This window comes from Paramisgurnus dabryanus, chromosome 5, assembly GCF_030506205.2.
Source record: "Paramisgurnus dabryanus chromosome 5, PD_genome_1.1, whole genome shotgun sequence".
In the NCBI taxonomy this organism is placed as follows: Eukaryota; Metazoa; Chordata; class Actinopteri; order Cypriniformes; family Cobitidae; genus Paramisgurnus; species Paramisgurnus dabryanus.
Genome location: NC_133341.1, coordinates 28,499,131 through 28,523,527, shown reverse-complemented (window position 1 = coordinate 28,523,527; position 24,397 = coordinate 28,499,131). Strand labels below are relative to the sequence as shown.

The 24,397-nt window shown below is 37.5% G+C and overlaps 1 protein-coding gene across 1 annotated transcript; it reads left to right on the top strand.

Annotated features, from left to right (window-relative positions):
* On the top strand, positions 1 to 24,391 carry chfr (checkpoint with forkhead and ring finger domains, E3 ubiquitin protein ligase). The gene is made up of 18 exons (XM_065250818.2): positions 1 to 142; positions 701 to 822; positions 4,033 to 4,132; positions 5,467 to 5,576; positions 5,717 to 5,776; positions 8,279 to 8,446; positions 9,674 to 9,850; positions 10,915 to 11,089; positions 11,247 to 11,401; positions 11,489 to 11,651; positions 13,642 to 13,778; positions 14,264 to 14,380; positions 14,454 to 14,537; positions 14,616 to 14,686; positions 15,046 to 15,133; positions 21,660 to 21,767; positions 23,018 to 23,090; positions 23,356 to 24,391. Exons 2-18 carry the CDS (start codon positions 726 to 728, stop codon positions 23,396 to 23,398), a joined length of 1,926 nt encoding a protein of 641 aa, XP_065106890.1. The 5' UTR covers positions 1 to 142; positions 701 to 725; the 3' UTR covers positions 23,399 to 24,391.
* The last annotated feature ends 6 nt before the right edge of the window (positions 24,392 to 24,397 follow it).

The following is a 24,397-nucleotide window of genomic DNA, read 5'->3' as shown; positions in this document are numbered from 1 at the left end:
CTCTCTCTCTCTCTCTCTCGTCTATCAGCTGATGGTCGTGTAAATGCCTGTGCACGCAGGAAGTGGCAGGAGAAGATAATAAACTAAAGCACACACAGTGGATTAAAGTCATCGTGTGCTAATGCTGTCGGCCTCCGATCAGGTTAGTAAATCACAATCTCAGTATACCGACATCACATCGCTGTTGCTTTTAACAACAACAACAACAACAACATGTGATTGTGAGCTAGCGACCCAGCGCGCTAGCAGCCTCGCGCGTAAACATCGCTCCGCTTTACGATAAGTATGCGTTAGAACTACAAAAACATAAAACATTAACTTAAAGAAGTCAAAATACATTGTGTACATTTATGTGTCACAAATTGTTTTCGTTTCGTGTGCTTTCGCTTTACACAGAGCCTGTCAGAGCTTCAGTTAGCTGTTAGCACGGAGTTTGACTCGAATAGCTACAAGTACGTTTATCAGACACAACTAGTTTTACTAAACATGTTGTGTTTAATGTTTGTTAGTCATGTATAACTATGTTTTAAATACATTGTAAAATATTTCGACTTGCAACTTATTGCTATGCAAAACACTGCCCTCACATAACGTTACTCAAGGCAGAGGAATGAGGAAGCGGTTTGGTGTTTGTGTCAGACTTTATGAAGTTAAGAATATTAAAAGATAATTGTGTTGGTATTATTTGCTTCGTTTACAGGTGAGCTACAGATGCAGGTGAAGAGATGGCACAAGCCTGGGGTAAACTAGTGAAACTGGATTCATTTCCTGCATCGGAAGTGTTGCTTATAAACAGAGAATGCACAGTGGGAAGAAGAAAAGGTTTCTGATTTATTATCTCTTTATTTAAGAATTGTATGTATGTAAAAATGTATGTTTGTTGAGCAAATCTGTTTCATTTCCCTGCGAAAAAGTCAATACACCATTAGGAAAGTTCTAATGGGTTTAATGGTTATATTGGGAAATGTATTGGTTTTAATGGAAAAGTGAAAGTTGTATCTACTTAAATAATAAAAAAAATTGTTCGTGAAAAATTTAAGGGGGAAGTACTTTAAAGAATTTACTTCAATTGGTGGCAACACTGAAAACATTTATATTTTTTCAACTTACAATTTTCACTTAAAATTGTGCGAAGAAAACTTTTTTTTAGGTGTTACCAATTGAAGTCAATTCTAAAATTAATCCAACTTTACCGTTTCACAGTGTAATGATGTTGGTTTACCGTATATCGGTGTGACGTTATCTGGCAGATGGGAACCAGCAGATCACCTGTAAATCATACCGGAATAAGACCCAAAACACAATACATAAATTCATTTCGTAATGGTTTAACTGGTAAACAGATGGCTCATAAAGCTGTAATGGAAACCTATAATTCGCTTCGTATTTACAGGATCTTATATTTTACTTTTAATATAAACATACTTTCTGTTTCTTATCTTTAATTAGTTACTAAAGCTTTTCTTCTATGAAGGTTGCCCGTCTGATGTGTGTGAAGTGTCTGCATGCATTCAGCGACCTGAATGACTCTTTAGTTCAGGCAAATGTACCCCCTCTTAAATAATGACAAAGGCGTCTATTGAAGACTTGCTCTTGGAATATTAAGTAGTTTTTTTTGTCTTGTGGTTTTGTGTAGGCGAAGATTGTTTCCCTTTAACTCTGTCTGGTTTTTGAAGACTGATTTCCCGCTTTAATTAATTTTATTCCTTGTGTCTGGGTACTTGAAAGTGACGTTCAAGATTTATTAGCAGAAGTGATGTTTTCATTTTTCATATTTATTAAATACATTCACTCACTATACTACATTTTTGGGGAGAGGGCATTAAAGGGCGAGTTTACTGAAAAATTAAAATTCTGCCATCGTTTACTCCCCCTGATGTCATTCTAAACCTGTGTAAGTTTTTTGTTCGGCTGAAGACAAATGAAGATATTTTGAAAAATGTTTGTAACCAAGCAGATCACTTCCATAATAATATTATGGAAGTGAATGGTGCCCCAGATCTGTTTGTTTATTGATGGTCCACTGTGTAGATTTTTAGCGGTATCTAGCCAAGCGATTGCAGCCAACGGCTCAGTCCATAACTCACCCCTCCCTTTCGAAAACGCATAGAGAAGCTACGGTAGCCGTCACAGATAAAAAGTCAATGTAGTGACACAGCCTGCTTTATAAGAGCAGTTTGTCCGTTTAGGGCTACTGTAGAAACATGGCAGCGCAAAATGGCGACTTTCATGTAAGGAGACCCACGCTGTATGCTGATAAAAGCTGCTCATTCTAAGGTAATAAAATCAATACAGTTCATTATGTAAGGTTTTTTAAGGGCGCACTCAATTATCCAAACCAAACCATGCCCCAGCGCGATTGTCCCCCCTGCTTTTTATCAATCCGAGCCCGGGTGCGCTTGCGTCATTAAGATGCGATTGCTTTGAAAAAAGCAGGAAGTAAAGCGCTTTCTTAACACTGGAACCCATCGTGTGAAGTCTGTGTTTTTTATTCGTTTTATACGTTTAGTCGTTTGGTGCGCGATGACTGACAGCCCTCTCACATATCATTATATTGCTTAGTTAATCTGTCACGTGTGCAGCTCAGACATTCACGTAACCATGCTGTGCGCATCAAAAGGTTTTACGGAGGCAGATGAAGGTGAGTGGTCGCGGAATTGACGTCATTACTGTCATCACCGCAACCTTCTTAAAACTGGTGCCATCCGGGTCATTAAGTCCAGGTGGTCTAAAATTTCCTGCATGCCAAGGAATGGGAACAACCAACTTGCTGGTTTTATCCGGGTGTGCCTCATAAGCCTTGAAAAGTGAAGCCTCTGGCTCTTTGATCGCTCCCTGGTGGTTGGCTGCAGTACAAGTCATTCAAACGAATGGGACTCTGCTCTAAATAAAAAAATATTTAGACTTCCAATAAAAGTTTCAGAAAGATGGTTTTGGTCCTTTCAGGTAGTTGTTGTCACGCTGATATATGTTCAAGTGTTCATTATTGTGGTAAGTTTCATTTTAGCTTGTAATTTGATGCTATAGAAATGGAGCGTGTCGTTATGATTGGCATGGTTAAATTGGTTGGCGAGCGTTTGGGAGGAAGTTTGATACCGCGGCTCCGCCTCTGGCTCCACGGACGATTCCTTCTGCGCATGCCTTGGCTCCAAACTGAAGTTTTTACGTAACATGGTGTCGACCGTCGTCGGACATTTTTGCTTCGATTCATTGCAATGGTGGGAGGCGACGTCGCGTCGTCCATCTTTTTTTTACAGTATATGGTTTTATCCCTTTGTGTGCCTAACAACCTCTCTAGTGCAAGGAAATGTCAAAGTCGCGCGTATTACAAGTTCAGGTCCAAGCAAGAGTCCAAGTTGCGCATTACAAGCTCTCTCACGCAAAGTAAAGCCCACAAACCTTCTCATGCTAGGAAAAGCATGCCAATGCGCATGTTAATGTGAAACTATGATGATGATAATAATAATAATAACTATCGCCAACTATCCTCATGAAAGGCCGCTAGCGATATGTCTGACGATCGTCTATACACAATACTATAACAAGTCTATTGGCACAACCCTATTTTACACTACTGATAATATAGTTATGTATATTTTATCACATTTCTGTCAAGAAATCCTTCAAAAATGTACACACTGCACCTTTAACATTTTTAAAATATCTCATTTGTGTTGAGCAGAACAAATTGATACAGGTTTGAAACAATGTGTGGGTGAGTAAATGATGACAGAATTGTTTTGGTGGATGCAAACCGAACTGATAAAAAAAAAGACAGTCTTTATTATAGTCAACACAAAGCATTGTTTGCATTACGTTTTACTTTTGTACTATGAGAATTTTACGTGAACAGTCTGTTCAACAAGGATAAAATGGCCTTGACCTTTACTCAGTCAGTAATTAAGACATCAAGATTATAGTTTAACAGAATGCTCTTTACATTATATGAGATAATTTTATGTAAGCCCTTTAGATGGGTTTTCACAGACAGGGTCACATTTTGTTTATCATAATCTGATCTTTTGTTTTTAGGATGTGACCTCTCATTCCCTGCAAATAAACTGGTCTCAGGGGATCACTGCAAAATCACTCAAGATCAAGACTCAGGAAAGGTGTGGCTGGAGGACATGAGGTACGGTCACCTGTTTGACCCTACTTTCTTAAAAAGTCCATCTAACTCCATCATTGTTGAATAATGTTGTACCAGTGTAAAGTGTTTTTGCTTTTGTATCCTTTGAAATGAGACTAAATTATCATTATTCTTAAGATTTCAATATAAGATGTTTAAGCAAAAAAGAGTGGTAATGAAACATGTTATGTGCCTGTTTAAAGCTTTTATTTGCTTCAGTTTGTTTGTAGTTCAATCAAGTATCTGCAAATTATATTAAGTGAGTTGTATTTACATTAGAAAGTGAATTAAATTAATGACAAGCATGGCTCTAAGGCAAATATATATCCAGTTCTCTCATTAGATTGAATCTGTGCTTTAGTGAATAATTAGTTAATTTGTTTAACAGTTAGGGGTTGATTTCCGTATGTAGTTTTTGAATACATGAGAGCATCCTGTAGACTTTCATCCAGCAAAATAAGCGAGTATGTCGGCTGAATGTTTTGCAGAATGCTTAGCCCAGCGAAATGTAAATTTATTGGCGTAATTGATTTTGCACAATTCATTGTTGAAAGTGTAATTGTAATCTTGATGATTTAGTCTCATTACGTGTGCAGCCCTGTGCTCGGACACAAATAATTTTTGCAAAATCCCTCACCACTTCTCTATAACAACTTATTCTTCTCCACTGTCCCTTAAGCCCGGAATACACTACACGATTTTTTTCCATCCTATAAGATCATTACCTTATCACACTGTGCGACATGTATTTTTTAAACTCGGGTACGAGAGGCATGTAGACTGTACGATGATGACACGGAAGCTTCGGCGGCAGCGTCACACGTTACACAACGTCACCAGCATGCACTTGTGGTAAACAAAAACCGGCGCGCAGGTCGTAGCAGCAAACACACTGTGCGGTGATCATGCCGAATTTCTGACACTGTCAGAAAACTATCGTAGGCTATCTTTGGACGCAAGACCGAGAAAACGTCCGTCTTTGAACCTCTCTCATTGTACGACATAGGACCACCGATGAAGAGCCACAATCACAGAAATCGCGACGATGTTGGCAATCTTTTGTCTGGGACAGCCAATAATCGTGCAGTGTATCCCGGGCTTTAAAGGGATAGTTCACAACAAAACCGAGGTGGTCGCTATTCACTCCCATAGTAACCAGAAAACCCCCAAACAACACTTCTGTGGTTCTGTTGAACAACTTAAAACAAAGGGGTTAAAATAATGATAAAGTTATAATTTTGGGTGAACTGTCCCTTTAAAAATAAAAGGCCATTGGTCAAACCTTAATAGCTATCCCAAAAGACTGTTTGATGTTGATCTGTGTCTGTTTGCATCAGCACCAATGGGACGGTGATAAACATGTCCAAACTGGTGAAGAAACAGACGCACTTACTGCAAAACGGTGATGTCATTTACTTTGTGTACAGAAAGAGCGAGCCAGAGCAGAGTAAGTTTGTTTTCACATTTGTTAAGCATTTGCTGCTTTTGTAGTTCAGTTGTTTCTAAACAGATGACACAGCTTTCACATCTCGGTGTCGTTTGTTTGATTTTCTTTGCCGCATTGATCTTCTGTTCTCTGTTTTGCAGATATTGCTTATGTTTATCAGGCCATCACGCCAGAAGAAAGTGCCTCACAGGACACTGAAGGTAAACAAACCTTGCGTGTAACATTTCATACAGATGGTGTCTCAAAGGGTTTGTCCACCCTAAAATGAAAGTTCTGCCTTTGGATCGTTAAACGTTAGATCCGACTGATTTTCTTCCAAATCCGTCACTTAAATCAGAGAGATTGTGTGCGATTTTCTGCCTTCACAGCTCATGTGGGTTGAGTAAATTGATGGTCTTACATTTGTTGCTTTTGATGGGTGATACAAAACTGTAAACGATGCACGTTTGATTCGGTTTTAGCACTTTTGGAGGGTCTCATGTCAAATTAGGTTGGAGGTCTGAAGCTAACTGTTGTATAATAAAGCAATAAGCCCCAAGATGCAGTGGGTTACTGTGCATTTTATAACAGCTAAGGGGCGTTGTTAGGCACGACGCGAAGCTGAGCCCCATTAGCTGTTATAAAATGCACTGTTACACTGCTGCTTCGCGAGGCTTATTGCTTACTTCATATGCATAGCAGGGTTTCATAAAATAAAACGCACCCAATAAGTAAAATAAATCAATATTTTGGTACAAATATTACTCTTCTGCAAACAAAGTAGTTCTTCAGTATTGTGTGTTGGTGCAACAGAGCGCAGTTCCCAACCAACACAGACACAATGAAAATATGATTTACGACTGTGGTGTTTATTTTTTTCATAATTTAACATTCAATCATAATTTATATATTAACATTTATATCGTGCAACTTTTGAAGTGTGGATCAAATATGTTTGGAATGTTTAACTCTTTCCCCGCCAGCGTTTAAAAAAAAGTTGCCAGCCAGCGCCAAATTTTTTATGATTTTTACAAAGTGTAATGCTTTCCAGAAAATGTTCTTCTTTAAATATATAAACATACAATATATCAAATGAAAGATCAGACCCTTTGCTTTCAAAAAACAAACTAAAAAATTAAAAAATAGCTTTTTTGGAAGAACTTTTGTTAGTGGTCAAATTCAGAGCGATGATCAAAACATCTGTTCTCATTTCTACTGTTGAGTCAATGCGTCAGTGTTTTATAAAATGTGTAAGTGCGGCACCTAGTAGATAATAGCGGAAATATGGATAGCCGTAAATTCTTCTCAGGGAAGCGTTTTCTCTTTATTGACGAGATAACTCAACAATGTTTATTTACTTTTTTCTGGATATCGACATTAATTGCGCAATTATTGAAAGTATGATATGAAAGACTGTGGTGTTTATTTTCATAAATCAGTATGTAGCAACAGAGGTGCAGGGATGCTTAAGCTATGTAATGCGGTCTGAAGCGTGGGGTTACCGGGGTATTTATCACAGCTTAGAATTTGTTTCAACCAATCAGAATGAAGGACCAGAACTGTGCGTTTTATAATTTCTGATCATCTTTCCCATTCGGCAACTCACAATTCTTAATCTTGTTTTCATGTTGTACATTCAGCCATGGCACATAAATGCAACAGACAAGAATTTATGCATTTTGAATTGATGCAAGGTCAAATCATAGGCAGAATTTGGGAGCAAGGGGGGCACTTCCCCCAGACCAGAGACATTTATGATTTTCTCTGAGCTATTAATGAAATTGAAATATGAGAATTCATATTTGTCTTAATATTTTAATGGATAGACGGAGTTATAGGCTAAAATAGTTTTAACTAATTTAAACCATATTAAAAAGCATTGAAACTGCATTGCATCTCGCCAATGTCAAAGCATGCAGTACCCTTGTTTGCCAGTAGGTGCTCCAAACACAAATGTTAAACTTCACCTATGTGTCAAATGCAATTGACTAATTCTGGCCAAAAGTGATATATAAATTTGAAAAATTTACATTTTTGCTCTTTATTCAATTTTTTTATTAAAGATGCATTAAAAATGTTGTATGCATGTTGCGTTGTTTTGTTTGAAGTATAAACTAAAGCTCAGCTTTGAGATGAATTTAAGGAGGCTTAGCAAAAAAATTACACATAACACATTCGTAACACAAATTAACACAAAACAGGATCAACAGATGTTAATAACAGATAGTCAGTGGATGCTTTATTACATGTGATATTTTTGTTTTTAAATGCAGCTTTTTGTATATTTGAATAAACCCAGATTCCCTTATATGCTGTGGTTTGCCGTTTGCAAATTATTTAAGGAAAATACCTTAAAAATTCATTGTTTTTTGTCTATTTTGTGCCATGCAAATCTAATCTGACAGGGCATTACAAGTAAATATTGTAAAAACAATTCCCACATGGACATCACTTTTGGCCACTACTTTATATTTAAAGCTCATCTACACACAATGCTATGATATTGCCCCACGACTTTCACCTCAGTTTGAAGCTTAAAAAAGACTTATGTTTCTTTCTTCATTAACTTTCATTGTATGGAAATAAACAGTGTGAACATTCTGGTTAATTTTTCTTTTGCTTTCCTGGATTTTAAAAAAGACATTAACAGTGGGAAAGAGACTTTACTTTTTGCCAAATTGTTCCTTTTAAAGCAATTAATAATTGAAAGCAATTTTTCACAGATGCTGGAGGAGAAGAGGAATCCGATCTCACCGAAACAGAGAGCGAACCGGCACCTGTTGAGCCTGTTATTGTGAAGCCTTTACCTCAGTGTGGGCATGAGGAACCCCAGCCATCTACCTCCACTTCTTCCTTCCACTTCTTCAACATGTCTTTATCTACATGCTCTGGTAAGTGCAGTTAAAACTTTTTTGAAAGTTGGTTTATGGTTGCGTCATTTAATCTGTATTGAAGTCGGCATGTGTTTTAAGCTGATCCCATGGGTCCTTGAAATCCTTGAAAGTTTGTGAATCTGGGGGAAGAAATTCAAGGACCTGGGAACTTTTTGAAAATATACATATATAGATACAGGTCATTGAAAGTGCTTGAATCTATTTTATGCAAAAAGTTTTCTCTTTCTGGAAAAAATCCATATTCCCTGTGTAGTGTAGGATAATATCATAAAAATTCTAGACTTTTTAAGCACACGTGCTAAACTGTTTGCTTTAAATGCTTATATTTTCTGTCTGCGAATGTGGATTCATACCAAAATGCTTTTTTGCATAGTTGTGTTTGACACAAATGAAAATGTCTCGGGTTACGTATGTAACTGTTGTTCCCTGAGAAGGGAACGAGATGCTGCGTCTCCCTTGCCATACTTCCTGTGTCCCTGTTACGCCATCTTTGGCAATATTTTAGATAGCGATATACTTCCTGACTCCTGCGTCACCCTGTCTTTGTCGTTAAGCCTCATCATTGGTTGAATTTGTAACTCACATTCAGACGCACTTTTACCCCTGGAGGCGTCCCCAAAGTGTCACCACAGTGACGCACTGCGAGTTACCTTAAAAGGGAACTGCAACAATGTATCTTAAAAGGTAACACAATGTAACCTTGCTCTCACTTGAAATGTGTCCCCACATGTAGTTTTGTAATTTGAGATTATTGGACCTGGAAAGTCCTTGAAATGTCCTTGAATTTGAAGTTAACTAAGGTGTGGGAACCCCGAAAAAGGTTTTAACAGACTTGACTATGCATAGACAATCTCAGTCAGTTTTGTCCCTTGTATTTTTTTTTTATTGCAATCAAAAAGAAGATAAGTTTTGTCCCTAGTACGAGGCTCTGCTGGGTCATAAGGCCTTTATGTGTGGAGTTTACATCAGCATCCCTATGTCAGCGTGGATTTACTCTGGGTACTCCGATTTCTTCCCGCATTCCAAAGACATGAAGGTTAAGTGAATTGATTAGTATTAGATTAATTTGTGTATGGATAAAGCCATAGGTACTGAAATGGAGTTAAAAAATAAACAAACTAACTTAGGAATTTTGTACCGTTTAAGGAGTTTGTCTAGTTGAGAGAGAGATGTCTCACTGGGCATATGAGATGACTAACCATGACCTCTTTTTATTTTTTGCAGGTTATGAGAATGATAAACAAATCGAGTCTTCAGGTTTTTCCCAGAATGCCGCAGTAGGAATCCCTGCGGATGCAATAGTGAATCACTCCTGTCTGAAGAGAACTTACTGGACTGATGGAGGGCAACAGATGGTGCTGGAGACGGAAACTGAGAGAAAAAGAAGAAAAATTGAACAAGGTACAGTAAGATAAGCGGGAAGCGTTGTTAAGAGTTCATTATATCTGTCAGATATGAGCAGTCTGAACATCTGTATGTGTCTGTGTCATCTGCTAACTTGACAAACATTTGGAAAGCAGTCAGTGATAAATCTACAGTAGTGGAAGGAGTGAATGTTTAGAAATCACAGTGTGAGGGATTCAGATAAGTTATGTTATGATAACAGTCCTGGTTTCAGAAAGATAGGTTTGTGTTTAAACAGCTGGATACGTTTTCCTATTTTGCTGATGTAGCTATTTTTAGTAAGATAATGAAAGAGGGGTGAGGTGAACGTAATGGAGAAATGTCTCAAGAACGATTTGAACACCACAGCAGGGATATTATCATTAATTAACCCTATTATAACACATTTGAAATTTAAAGGTGACATATCATGAAAATCAGACTTTTTTTTCATATTTAAGTGCTATAATTGGGTCCCGGTGCTTCTATTAACCTAGAAAATTTGAAAAAGATCAACCCAGTAACTTGGTAAACCATTCTCTGCAAGCATGTGAAAAAATGTCATTTGAAATTTGGCTCCCCTTGTGATGTCAGAAGGGGACAATACCGCCCCTTAATCTGCACTATCCAACCACGTCACTGCCATTTAGTGCAGAGATCAGCTCATTTGCATTTAAAAGGACACACCCAAAAACTGCACATTTTTGCTCACACCTACAAAGTGGCAATTTGAACATGTTTTAATAAATTATCTATTACTTATTTTGAGCTTTAACTTCACATAGATACTTTGGGGACACCAAAGATTTTTTGACATTTAAAAACCGATGTTCTGTTTTAAAACGTGTGCTAATTTAAAATATAGGACTTTTTTATTATGTCTTTATTGGGACAGGATAGTTTAGAGTTGACAGGAAAGCGTTGGGTGGAGAAGGGGCAGCAGGATCTGCAAAGGACCTTTAAGGCGGGATTTGAACTCGAGTCGCCATGAGCGCCCTGGTGCTACATGTTGGCGCACTAACCACAAGGCAATCGTGTTAATTGTGTGTTATTGTTTTGTGTTTCTCTCTCTCTCTCTTTAGATGATCAGATAGCTTTTGGATCGGCTTACAGTGACTCCTCTGTTTCTCCGGCAGCTCCTCAGCTCAGTTCCAGAGGAGCAGCCGGTACAGAGAAGACCGAGGGAGACAAAACCGATAAGATGGAGGAATCCCTTACATGCATCATCTGCCAAGATCTGCTGCATGATTGTGTCAGGTCAGTCCCACCACAAATCATCAACTAATTTCTTTAAACTAGCACATACATTTGCATGTATGCATTTGGCAGGCACTTTTATCCAAAGGAACTTTTTTATTTTATAATTGTGGGTTATGGTGGGTTAAGTTGTGTGTGTCTGTGTCCATCACTGAAGTCTTCAGCCCTGCATGCATACGTTTTGCGCTGCGTGTTATTCTGGTTGGATGGAGCGCTCATCCCTCTGCCCCACCTGTCGCTGTCCTGTGGAGAGGATTCGTAAGAACCACATTCTCAACAACCTAGTGGAGGCCTACCTGATCCAACACCCCGGTAAAACACTTAGCTAACAAACCTAGACTGTACGCACAAAAAACCTACTTAGGCTCACTCGTGTCTGGAAATTTGTTTGCTTGACAGGAAAATGTCGTAGTCAAGACGACTTGCGCAGCATGGATGCCCGCAACAAGATCACGCAGGACATGCTGCAGCCGAAGATCGAACGTTCCTTCTCGGACGAAGAGGGAAGTTCGGACTATCTGTTCGATCTCTCGGATAATGACAGCGACACTTCTGATTTGAGGTTTGTTCGTTATGTGACTTCATATTTGCAACATGTTCTCTCTGTCGGTATCTGATATAAATATATAAAGCCAACAGGGCTTTAAAAAAACAATAAAATTTTATTTTTTTGCTAGTAAAAGTGTGAATAACCAAAGCAACTTACTGCATTTAAACGATACATTATAAAACGGCTCGTTCTGGTTCTTCATTCTGATTGGTTGAAATGCGTTCTAAGCCGTGATAAAATACCCCGGTAAATCACGGTTCAGTCCGCATTACATAAGTATCACTGCGCCACTGTTGCTGCGTACTGAATTATGAAAATAAACACCACAGTCTTTAATCATATTTTTATTTTTCTACATTTGCACAATTATGGCGATATCCAGATAAATGTCATAGATATTGTTCAGTCATTTCATCAATAAAGAGAAAACGTTCTCTGAGTTGTTTTTGTCTTCAATTGATATTTCCGCTATTATCCACTAGATGGCAATCTTACTCAACTTAAACACTGACGCATTCACTCGACACAACAGCGTTGTGGTGGATTTAGCGTGACGTGTATGTTTTGATGGCTCTGAATCTGATCTCTTACAAAAGTTCTTCACAAAAATGGAATTACCTCCACTTTTAGCTGAAAAGTTGAGATGTGATAACTGATAAGAGAACAAATGAAAGTAGGATTTTTTTGCTGTTGTTTGAATGCGGATGGTCTGTTCTTTCATTTGATATTTTATGTTTATTTAAAGAAGATAATTTTTCTGTAAGGCATTAAACTAAAAAAGGCAACAAAAAAAAAACCGCTGACGGGGAAAGAGTTAAGCATGCTTCCAAGCATATTTGATCATCACTTCAACGGTTGCACGATATAAATGTTAATGTATAAATTAAATTAGATGAATGTTGATTTATAAAATAAACACCACAGTCTTAAATCAGATTTTCTTTGTGTCTTTGCTGCGTCTGTGTTGGTTGTGAACTGCGCTCTGTTGCAGCCACTCTTGATTCTGAGGAACTACTTTGTTTGGCGGAAGAGTAATATTTGTACTAATATAATTACAACTTATTTGTGTTTTATTTTATGAAATCCTGCTATGTATATAAAGTAACCGTTTTATAAAAGCAATAAGTCCCAAGAAGCAGTGGGGTTACAGTGCATTTTATAACAGCTAAGGGGGTTTTAGGCACTCCGATTCACGTCGTGCCTAACAACGCCCCTTAGACGGTTTAAAATGTACTGGTAACGCACTGCTTCTTGGGACTTATTGCTTTATTTTAGCAGTTATGGGTTTTACCTGGGTATCAAACCTATAATCTTTGGCGCTGCCAATGCGGTGCTAAACAGTGTTGGGTTAGTTACTTAAAAAATTAAATATATTACTCATTACTAGTTACTCCTTTCAAAAGTAATATTACTTTACTCATTAATTCTTTCTCCACCATTGACAGGATACAGTTAATTTATGTCATTTAAGAGAAAACTTTTGCATAAAAAACCGTGTTACTGATGAGGTTTTATGGTTATCTATAATACCGTGATTATCCACTAGATGGCACACTTCCCTAATTTATAAAAAACTTCTTTTTTTTAATAAAATTTAATTTTTAATTACATTTTAAACTGTGTTTATGTTTTGATAATCTTGAATCTGATCTCTAACAAAATTCCTTTACAAAAATGCTACTTTTTTAGCAAAAAAGGAATTTTGTAACACTTTTTATGCAAGTGTTTTCTCTTGGGCTAACTTGTTTTGTTTGTTTGTTTATTGTTTGTTTGAAAGCAGAGGGTCTGTTCTTTCATTTGATATATTTGTATGTTTATATATTTTTAGAAGAAAATTTTCCTGGAATGTTTTTTTTTTAAACTTTTGTGAAAATCACAAAAAAGGCTGGCGGCGAATGATTTAAGGGCACATTATAGTTTTGTAAAGCTAAAAGGTGTCATTACTTGGTGTCCACCTTCAAGCCTGATGTCACTCATAGACAAACTGTGTTTGTGTTTATAGTCAGCCCTACATGACATGTCGGCAGTGTTTGGGTTATCGTAAGGAGCTGAGTTCTGCTCTGTGGATCTGTGAACCTGCTCCATCAGAAGCTAAAGCACCTGGAGACGGCCCTTCCACATCATCTGATAATACTACAGGTCATTCACAATATTATACCACACCTGCTAGGACTGGGACGATGAATCATGCAGTACGTTTGTTACGCTTCTCAATGAATTACGGTGAAACGCCACCACATCCAAAAGCCAGAGGGCGCTCTTGTGCAGAAACACAAAAGAAGAACCATTTCCACACGCAGTTCCATCGCAGTATTTATATTAAATCTTTTTAGTTATTTTCGTGATGATAAAGAATATTTATACTGATTATGTTTGACGATTTTTGCTTTTTGCATGTTATAAACGAGTCAAACTCTGTGATTTTAGATTGATAAGGACTTCGCACTGAACAAAGCGCCATAATACATGAAAGAGCTGTGCATAATATCGCCTTTGCGATACAGAATCGATATCAGACCGTTATTATTAGTTTAATCGCGATTAATCGTCCCAGCCCAAACACTCATACTGTATATGCAATATCAGAAATCCGGTGCTGATGTTTTCCACTGTTTCTCCTGCAGGTCCTCAAGAGTTCAGATGTCCTCCTCAGGGTAACCACCTCATCTGTACCTGCTGTCTTCAGCCCATGCCTGACCGACGCTCTGAACATCTGCCGCCACAGATATCACCCCAGCACTGTGAGTGGCCGGTCCATCAATGTTATCATTAAAGCACCTGATTGGTTGTTTATTGATCTGTTGATCTCTGCAGGTATGGTGTGTCAGAAACCGTTCTGTCATGTGTACTGGGGCTGCCAGCGGATTGGTTGTCATGGTTGCCTGGCACGTTTCAGCGGTAGGTTTGTGATTGATTAAACCGCTGGATGTAATAGTATACTCGTGTTGTGATCTTATGCTTATGGTCTCTTCATAGAGCTCAACCTGACTGATAAATGTCTGGATGGAGTTTTAAACAACAATCAGTACGAGTCAGAAGTACTTCGGGTATGTTCTGTTCCTTCACAGCTACTGTACATGCAAAAAACTTTTCCTGTAACTTAACTTGTGCTGAGAAAACACTACGGTTATGGGTTTGATTCCTAAGGAAAGCATGTACCGCATAAAAGAAATAGCTTTGGACTAATTTGTCTGTCAAATGCATAAATGTTAAACATTTACTGCTTTACAATATAGTTTTTCTTTTGGAAGAGCATTGTGTTAGCAGCACAAAAGGTCATAATGAGTTTGAAAACACATACTGATTAAATATATATACTGTAGATAGCTTGTAATGCACTATAAATGCGTTAATGTTACAGAACTTGTTTTGCTTGAATTATAACCTTTCACCATCTTTGTTGCAGAATTATTTGAGCTCTAGAGGAATGACTTGGAGACACATGCTACAGGAAGCACTTCAGGGTGTACAGCAAGGCTTGTATCATCTGTCAGGTAAGTTAACTAGCTTTTGATCATATTAACACTTGATTTGTTCAAGTTAGAAGTTGGAGATATGTGACCCTGGACCAGTCAAAAATCATTAGGATATTAGGGCGATTTCCCGGACGCGGCTTGTCCTAGTCCCAGACTAAAATGCATGTTGCCTGAATTTAAAAACACCTTAAATATAAATGGGTGATTCTCACGAAAACTTGGTTGTAAAAATGTCAAGCATGAAAATGTAAAAATTGCTTAAATTTACTTTTTTTCCCACCAGACATTAGAAACAAAGTCTGAAGTATATGGGAACATTAATTTAAAAACTTTTACTTATCATTTAACACTTTTTGTAACATAATTTCAAAAATAAGTCCTAAAAAATCTCATTACCGCAACAGTCAGAAAACATCAACACTGTTAGAGAAGCTAATATATTTTCACATTTTTAAAAATTGATTATTAATAGTCATGCACAGTAAATTGAAATTCTGAAATAATATTTATTTGAAATTTAACGTTTTTTTTTTATTTTGTTTTATTTAGCTCATATACCGCAACACCTTCCACAATTTACAACTATTTTTTTTATATATTTCGAAGAAACCTGACACATTTTCAAAATGACATGACAAACCTGAAAGAACATAATTTGGAGATTCTGCACATGCATTTAAAATCAAAGTATTATGCTTCTATTAATTAAATTAACATTTAATAAGCATCTGTTGCGGTAATGATACATAGGTTTCGGAAATGAGGTTAATTATTTCGGTAATGAGAATACGTATACTAGCCTGAGATTGTGTTAAAAACAAATTTTAAAGTAGAAAGTCTGATAATATTTACAGTAGAGCTGAAGATCTTTGCCCGAACCCGACGGGACCCGTCGGGACCCGACGGGCTCGGGCGGGTTCGGGCTTTATTTCTAACATTTTACACGGGCTCGGGGCGGGCTCGGGCTTCCGCTCCGGCTTTGTGAGGTAAATGAGTGGTCAAGTTCAAATCAGTAGCGCAGGATCGCGCTGAATTCATTTACAGTGGATTTAATGATTTTCCTCATCAAAAACATGTAGCCTAATCTTGGTGAGTAGGTTTTTCAATGTATAACTAAATATGAATCGAGTCTTACATAATAGACAGAGGATATAGACTAATGTTGGCAGTAGGCTAATGGAGAGAAGTGCCGACGCAAATCCCGCGGAGCCTGCCTCTTAATTTCGTTATTGCCAAATACCCATCTTAATTCAGAATGTATTATCTTAATTTAATTCGTTAAGAAATAATAATTTTATTGGCATATTTATAGTGTATTGCATAAGCCTATTTAGAATGAGATGTTACAACGTTACAGATTACTTATTTCTTTGTTTCAACTTCCAAGTGGCGTGTAGATTATTAGTCATGAATAAATAATGTTAAAACCTGTGTAAATGTCTCATTCTTGACAAAAGCTGTGTCTGTGCGCACATTTAAATAATGTCGGGCTGTAAACGGGTTCGGGCTTTTAAAAAGCTGTCAATCTAAATGTACGTTCGGGTTCGGGCTGCATTCTGTCGGGCTTCGGACATTTCGGGCCTAACTTTTAAGGCCCGATTACAGCTCTAATTTACAGCATCATGTGTTCAAGTTCAAAACTGTTTTATTGTGTAGTCTTTGAAAAAAATATTAAAGAAAAAACATGAGAACAGGAAGGCTTATATTAATATTCCTTTGTGTCATATTTAAGTCCCCATTTATGCATTTAACAAACTGAAATAAGATGGTCTTGATGACATATTCTGCCTACAAATGCGAGCTCTGAAGGCTGCAGCCATTGGATTGAGAAATGGCCAGCTAATGTCAGCTAGATATCACAAAACATTTGTGTAAATAAGATGAAAAATATTTCCTTGCTGGATATGATTTGGTCTTCTGACCTTTTACCATTCTGTATCTGTTTCGATGAGAGAGAGAGAGAGAGAGAGAGAGAGAGAGAGAGAGAGAGAGAGAGAGAGAGAGAGAGAGAGAGAGAGAGGCTGTATCCGAAAGTTTAGACAGCTGACTTGTTCCCTCGCTGCCTTATGAGACAATGACTTTGGCTGCATAATGGCAGATCCGAGAAATGCTTTAGGACAGACTTCATAGGCAGCAAAATTGAATTCAGGTTGAAATGTAAGCAGCCCTCTCTGTGTTCCGGGATGTCGCAAATCTGCTTGTGGTGCGGAGGTCTGATCGACCCACCCAATTCACACGAGCTCTGTGTGCTCCACCCAAAGGCGGCAATTGTTGGCTCAGGGTGTCCCTTATTGTGAGGATCTCCCGATGAAGGTGCTCAGGACCCGGCTCAACATCGCCCTTGGAGGTTTCTTACTGCAGTGTCCCACTGCCGGCAAAGAGCCGCTGGTGGTCGTCCTCCCCTCGCTCAACCGGTTCAGTTTGTCGCCGAGAGCCTGTGTCCTGAACCGGGAGCCGCCAGGTCTGTTTCCTTTGGGTTTCCGGCGGAGGAAGATGAGATGTCTCTGACAGCGTTGGATGGAGACTGGGACCAGGCTCCACGTGGTGCATCAGACACACAGCCATCCTTCTAAAAGGAAAACTGGTGCGCATTCTCTTTAAAGCCGTGCAGGACTTGGAGATTGAGTGGAGCACCCCACAAGAACCCCAGAGAAGCAAGCTTGACTTTTGTTTTCTTCACTCAGGCCGCCCCGCTGATGCTCGGAGGAAAGTCACCAAAGTGTGGGCTACCCCTCCCCCCATTTTTTTTCTTAGTTAGGCTACCTGTGTATTCCCCCCATCAAGGACGCTGTGGCTGCTCACCTCTGCCCCTTGTCCACTTCCTTGGATGGTGTGGCGCAGCTTTGAGGGTAGTGAAGCCTCATGACAGCACACCTGTCCGAAAAAGCATACCCGCGCCGAGAGAGGCTCTGTCTGCATTGCACACTATGGCGGTCCTACAGATCTTTTAGGCGCAGGTGCTTAAGGCTCTGGATGAGGGCAGCACGGATCTAAATACCTTCAGGGATCTGAGAATGGTTACGGATTTCACGCTAAGGGCCACGAAGACCACTCATGGTGGCCATGCACAGTCACGCCTGTTTCTCCATCCGGCCTGTTTGGTGACACGGTGGGCACAATCACGGAGCATTTCTCGGAAGCGGTGAAGAGCTCTAAGGCTATGAGGCACTTCATACCTCACCACCCTGTGTCTCATGGACCAGAACCGGTGGTGCATCACAAGAGTCCCTGGCACAAATCCTCCAGTATATGATGCAAGAAACTGGGTCCTGGGGGACTGCCGTCCGGAATGAAGCCGCTCAAAAACAGAGCATTTTTCTCCTCAGTTGGTTTTGTGTTGCTCGCCCCAGGGCCCGTCCTCACATAAGCTTCTACAACACGCCCCCCCCCACTCTCGAACACGACCCACATGTTGCGAAGACAGCAGAGGCGGAAAGGGTTAACGCACAGTCCTAATGAATTGCGCAGCAACCCGCTTTCTGTCACAGCGCCGGGCGCTTTTTGGCCATCCTCTCTGGTGTCTGTGACTCACGCACTGCGCAGAAAGGAGGTAGTCTCCCTTTGTCCCTTGCCCCCAGGCAGCAATCTGACGCTGCACACAGTGCGCGTTGTGCGGTCGCAGGTAGCTGAGATGCTGGCACGCATGGGATCCAACTTTATGGATCTTGTTATCCAACTGATGTTGCAGCGCCTAGATGCGTGGCGTGCCATCGCTAGGTTGTTTTTGATACCTGAAAGTGGAAAGAAAGCATAACATTAAATTAGCATGTCTCACAACATGGGAGAAAAAAATTAATGTACACATCATCATATAGTATAGACTTGTTGCGTTGTGTTGTGTGTTTGTCATGTACATTTCCTAACACTGTAGTGTGTTTTTTGCTAATTACACCTGCTAGTAACATCTCCAAACCTAACCTCTCTCTCTCCTTCCTTCTGTACTCCTCTAGCCATTCTGGGTTGCTGTTAAGTTTCTCCCTGAACTTTGTCAACATGGCCTTTGCTAAAGCTTTTTTCTCACTTGCTGACTGTCTACAATGAAGCATCATAAAGCGAAATATCAACAGTTATTACATTTTAAATTTATATTAAATTCATAAGAGATATTTAAATGTAATAAACAATATGCTTAAATTCTCATTTCCGAAACAGAAGTTCTCTTTACCGCAACTGCTATTAAATGGTTGCGGTATATGAGAATGGTGTTGCAGAGGATGAGGTACCCCAGTATGTTTTGCTAAAAATAGAGAAGCCACGTAGGCTTTGCTCATTTTTTATTCAGTGCATATAATTAGACTTTAATAAAGAACATTTTCATAAAAAATTGTAAATCAAACAATTTTCGAAATGTAGAAAACTACCTGTTTCGGTAATGATAATCAAAATGTTGTGTAAGCATTCTGACAAGAGAATATTTCAAATTTAACTGGAAAGATATAAAGAGATGATCTTAACTGGTAGCCATCTTGAAGTAACTGGTCCATGTGCTTGGTCACTCAAAATCAAACTTTATTAAAATTCTGTATGTGTGCTTAAACTGTTCTCAAAAAGTGTTGCGGAGGATGAGAACATCAGGCATGGACACATCAATTTCCTAATTTTTCTTCATTATTATTATACATGAATATTCAGTAAATTATTTTTCTGTCATCTAAAGTAGTCTAGCAAAACATCCATTTATTTTTTTTCTAAATATTTTTGTTTTAATATGTTTAAATTACAACATAACGCATGTTCAAACACAGCCGGACGCATTGCGGTAATGAGAATTTCAGCAGAAAATGAGATAAAATTGACAAATTATAAATTCTTATGTTGAAATCACACATTGTGAAAGGTAGAACACAGTATTGTGTTAATTCTGAGGCTTTTTAATATTACTATATTACACATTTTATATCTAAAATCATTAGTGCCGTGGTGTTTCAATGGTTTCGTGAGAATCACCCAAATAAATAAATACTGACATAACTTAACATTTATCAGTGCCATTGTTTTTTGTTTTTTTAAGGTTTGTTTGTAAAAACTACTTAAAGCTCCCGTTCTTTGTGTGTTTTTGCAGCTTTGATTCTGTTTACAGTGTGCAATATAACATGTGTTCATGTTTCACGGTTAAAAAACTGTATTTTTCACACAATTTCCTTATCTGTATAGTGCTGTTTTCAGTGTCCTAAAAACGGTCTGATGTCTTCCTTGTTCTATGAAGTCTCTCCATCGGAAATACGTAACGAGTTCTGATTGTGTAGTTTGTTTAGTGTGTTGTGATTCGATAGCAGCTTAGCTTGCGTTAGCTTAGCTGGCGACTGACATATTCCTGTGGGCGGAAAAGTCATTAAAGCAGGAAGTAGAAGGCTGTATTCCCAACCGGTCGTTCGCTGTAGGCTTTGAAAGGGAAATTCTGTTTAAGAAAATATATCGCCTGGCATTGAACTTTGAGCTTTATCATTTTACAGCTATTATTTATGCTCTAACAGCAACATAACACACTAACTAAAATGGGACCAGAAAGAATGTGACCTTTAAATGTCTTTGATTAACCTAAACCCTGTCTGGGAAACCGCCCCAAAAAGTTAAGATCATGATCCATGAAGATAATTTGTACATTTCTACCGTAAATATATAAAAACTTTAGTTTGGTGAGTTGAATTCATTTCGACAACTTTAAAGGTAATTTTCTCAATATTTAGATTTTTGCACCCTCAGATATCAGATTTTCAAATAGTTGTATCTCTGCCAAATATTGTCCTATCCTAACAAGGCTTTTTATTTAACTTTAAGATGTTGTATAAATCTCATTGTTTTTAAATATTGATTTTTGTGGTCCCGGGTCACATCCCATATGGCCAAAAAATATATTTTTAAATATTATTCAAAATTTACAAAAAATTGCCAAAAAATATGTGTGCTGAAATTTGTTTTTGTATACTTTTTTTATACATTGCTGATATTTTTGTGTATATTTTGAATTATATTTGAAAATATATTTTTGCCATATGGTATGTGACCTATACATATATTTTTAAGCATTTATACTCGCGTTGCATTAGAAGAAAAACTTTGTACATTACAAATGTTATAAACATATCAGGTTTAAAGATTCAAATAAAAAAAAAATTCAACTGCAAAATATACTTATAATTTTGTATTTTATACATGCTTATACATTTTATATTTTGGCTAGAAAAATATATTTTTGTGAATGGTTTGTAAAATGTTAATGTATTTTTTGCCCCTGAAATACATTTTGAAATATATGTTCATATATAAAGGTTAAAACTAAATATATTTTCAAATTAAAAAAATATATATTTAATTAAGCTTTACTTTTTATTGAGCATATATTTAAAACATATTTTGAGCCAGGAAATTATTTTTTTTTGTTGTTGTTGTTGTATAGGATATTTGCAGAAATGAATGTCACAATATTGATAATCAATTTTGCGTGATAATACAACTTTTACCCGCCTCTAGGCTCAATTGTTATTATGTCTTAATTATTATTTTTATGAGATCTTTTTCATGTTTGTATGTGCACATGTTTCAGATTATAGAATTACCACAAACTCCTTCCTGTGCTATTGCTGTGGACTTCGTACCTTTAGAGAGCTGGCGTATAAATACAGAGAACATATTTCCCCATCAGAGCTACCAGGTACCAGTGGTATGCATTACACTGACAAGCGCACATTCAATTCAGTTGATTTATATCATGCTTTTTTACAGTGTTGGATTGTTTCAAAGCACAGACAAACACAGAAAATCATTCAATATATACATTACATATAGAATAGAATACAAGGTGTTATTGTGCTTGCAAAACTATTGCAATTTAAAGCACCAGTGTGTAGATTTTAGCGGCATCTAGTGGTGAGACCACAGGCTTTCTTTCGAAATGCATAGAGAAGCTATAGGAGCCGCCACGTGACAAACAATAGATTTTTTTTCTGAGAATATAATAGATCAGAAAGGTATCATTATAACATGCTAAGGAGAAGTATTATTGGGACGGTAAAGACAAAATGTTTCTTTTTGCTGTGTAGATAAAAAATTGTCACATTTTAATAAGATATTTTTATCAACATGTTTTAACACGCACATGCTTTTTCAACAAACAACAACAACATTTCATCCTGACTTATGTCTGTTGTCACCAAATGCAAGACTTGGAAGCAGTGGATCAAACTGATGTGTGAACAATTAATGCATCAGCACCGTTCATCACTTAACACCTGTCAGACAATTTTATTTACATCAGATAAAAGATTTAAAATCCAAACGTTGAGTTGCTAAATTGTTAAAACGTATTAAATGTGACTTTCTGTACTTTTGTCTCATATTCACCTTTTAACTCTTTCACCGCCATTGACGAGCTATCTCGTCAATTAAGAGACAACGCTTCCCCGCCAATTACAAGATTTTCCGCAATACCGCTATTATCCACCAGGAAGTATTGCCCTATGGCAAGCGGCTGCATGTCCGTGTCTGTTTTAAAGATCGCTCTGGATGGGATCTCTATGAAAAGTCCGTCACAAAAATGGAATTATCTCTGCTTTCTGCTCAAAATGTGGTGTTTTTGCAGAAACCTACCCTTATTCAAAAGCTGATTACAAAAGAACCACTGAAGGTAGGATGAAAAGTTTTTTTTGTTTGAAAGCAGAGGGTCTGTTGTTTCATTTGGTATATTGTATGTTTATATATTTAAAGAAGAACATTTTCTGGAGGGCATTAAACTTTGGTGAAAATCATGAAAAACGCTGGCGCTGGCTGGCAACTTTTTTTTAAACGCTAGCGGTGAAAGAGTTAATGACATTTCTTGACTTCACAACAAACAGAGGAATTTTACCGTTATTGTCCCAATATTATGGATTTCTCAATCATGCTAAGGTTGTTTTTACTCATCAGATGCGGTAACCACCAGACCAGACTGCTACTGGGGACGCAACTGTCGGACACAAGTGAAAGCGCATCATGCTACGTAAATACTTAAAAGCTTATTCTTCCACAAATATAAATTCTGCTGCCTTATTACAGATTTTTTTGTTTATTTGACTTGGTCTGCTTTGCTTTAAAACAAATACAAAAATACTATGAGCTTCCAAAGTGATCATTCTTATCCTTTGAGTCGCTCAATACTTTGATCTACCAGCTATTAAACATTTTAGTAGGTACATTCTGTTCAGGACATCCAGTAATATATCATAGTTATTGATTATACTTAATAGTGCTTTTTTCTTTTTCAGGAAATTCAACCACATATGTGAGCAGACACGTTTTAAGAGCTAATCCGGATGAAGTGCTAAAAGCCTGATTCTTGATGTTTGTGGGTAACAAATCTGCAGTGGGCAGGTGTAATACCTCTTTTTTTCCACTAGATGGCAATCCCAAGTCTTGCCATTTACACTTGCAACGTCAATCAAATGAATAATGCATCAGTCATTTTTGAGCTGGGGTGAAACTTTATTTGGATCTGCACTTTGTATTTCTTTCCTATGCTATTCGTGTCGTTCCGTGTTTTTCATCGTGAAACGAGACAAAGCTGGCAGTTGACACAGTAGCTGGTGTACTGTAAATGTAATTTTTTTTAATGCAGATGAATATTATAGTACAGTATACAACTAAAGGAGTAGTTTATGCAAAAATAAAAATGCTGTCAGTACTTTTGGGATGTTCTTATATTGTATAATGTTTTTTTCATCATGGGACACAAGCTGAGGTTTTGTTATACGAGAGTTTAGGATGAAAAATTACACTTAAAGTCTATATTTATTATGCACTGTTGTATGTAAAGTCTACTTAATCTATACATACATATTGTGTTGCTTAAAGGGATAGCTCATCAAAAAATAAAAATTCTGTCATTATTTGCTCACCTTCATGTTGATAATGTACATACAGTACCTGTATACATGTCTCTGTTCTGCTTAACACAAAGGAAGATTTTCTAATCAAGATTAAATTGTCTTTCATAGTAAAAAAAAAAAAAAAATGGAAGTCAGTGATGCTCCAAAATGGTTAAAAAAAATGCTCAAAATATTTTTATTTGTGTTCAGCAAAACAAAGAAATGCATACAGGTTTGTAACAACTTGAGGGTGAGTAAATGATGACAGAATTTAAATTTTTGGGCAAGCTATCCCTTTAAGACTTTATAAGTAGTCCATACAACATACGATATTTAAACTTTACTGTATTTATAGTCTTTTTTTAATAGTTAGATGGACTACCGTTTATGTCAAGAGCATGTACATGCTTATTCAACTGTATTATACAGATTTGAAATTATG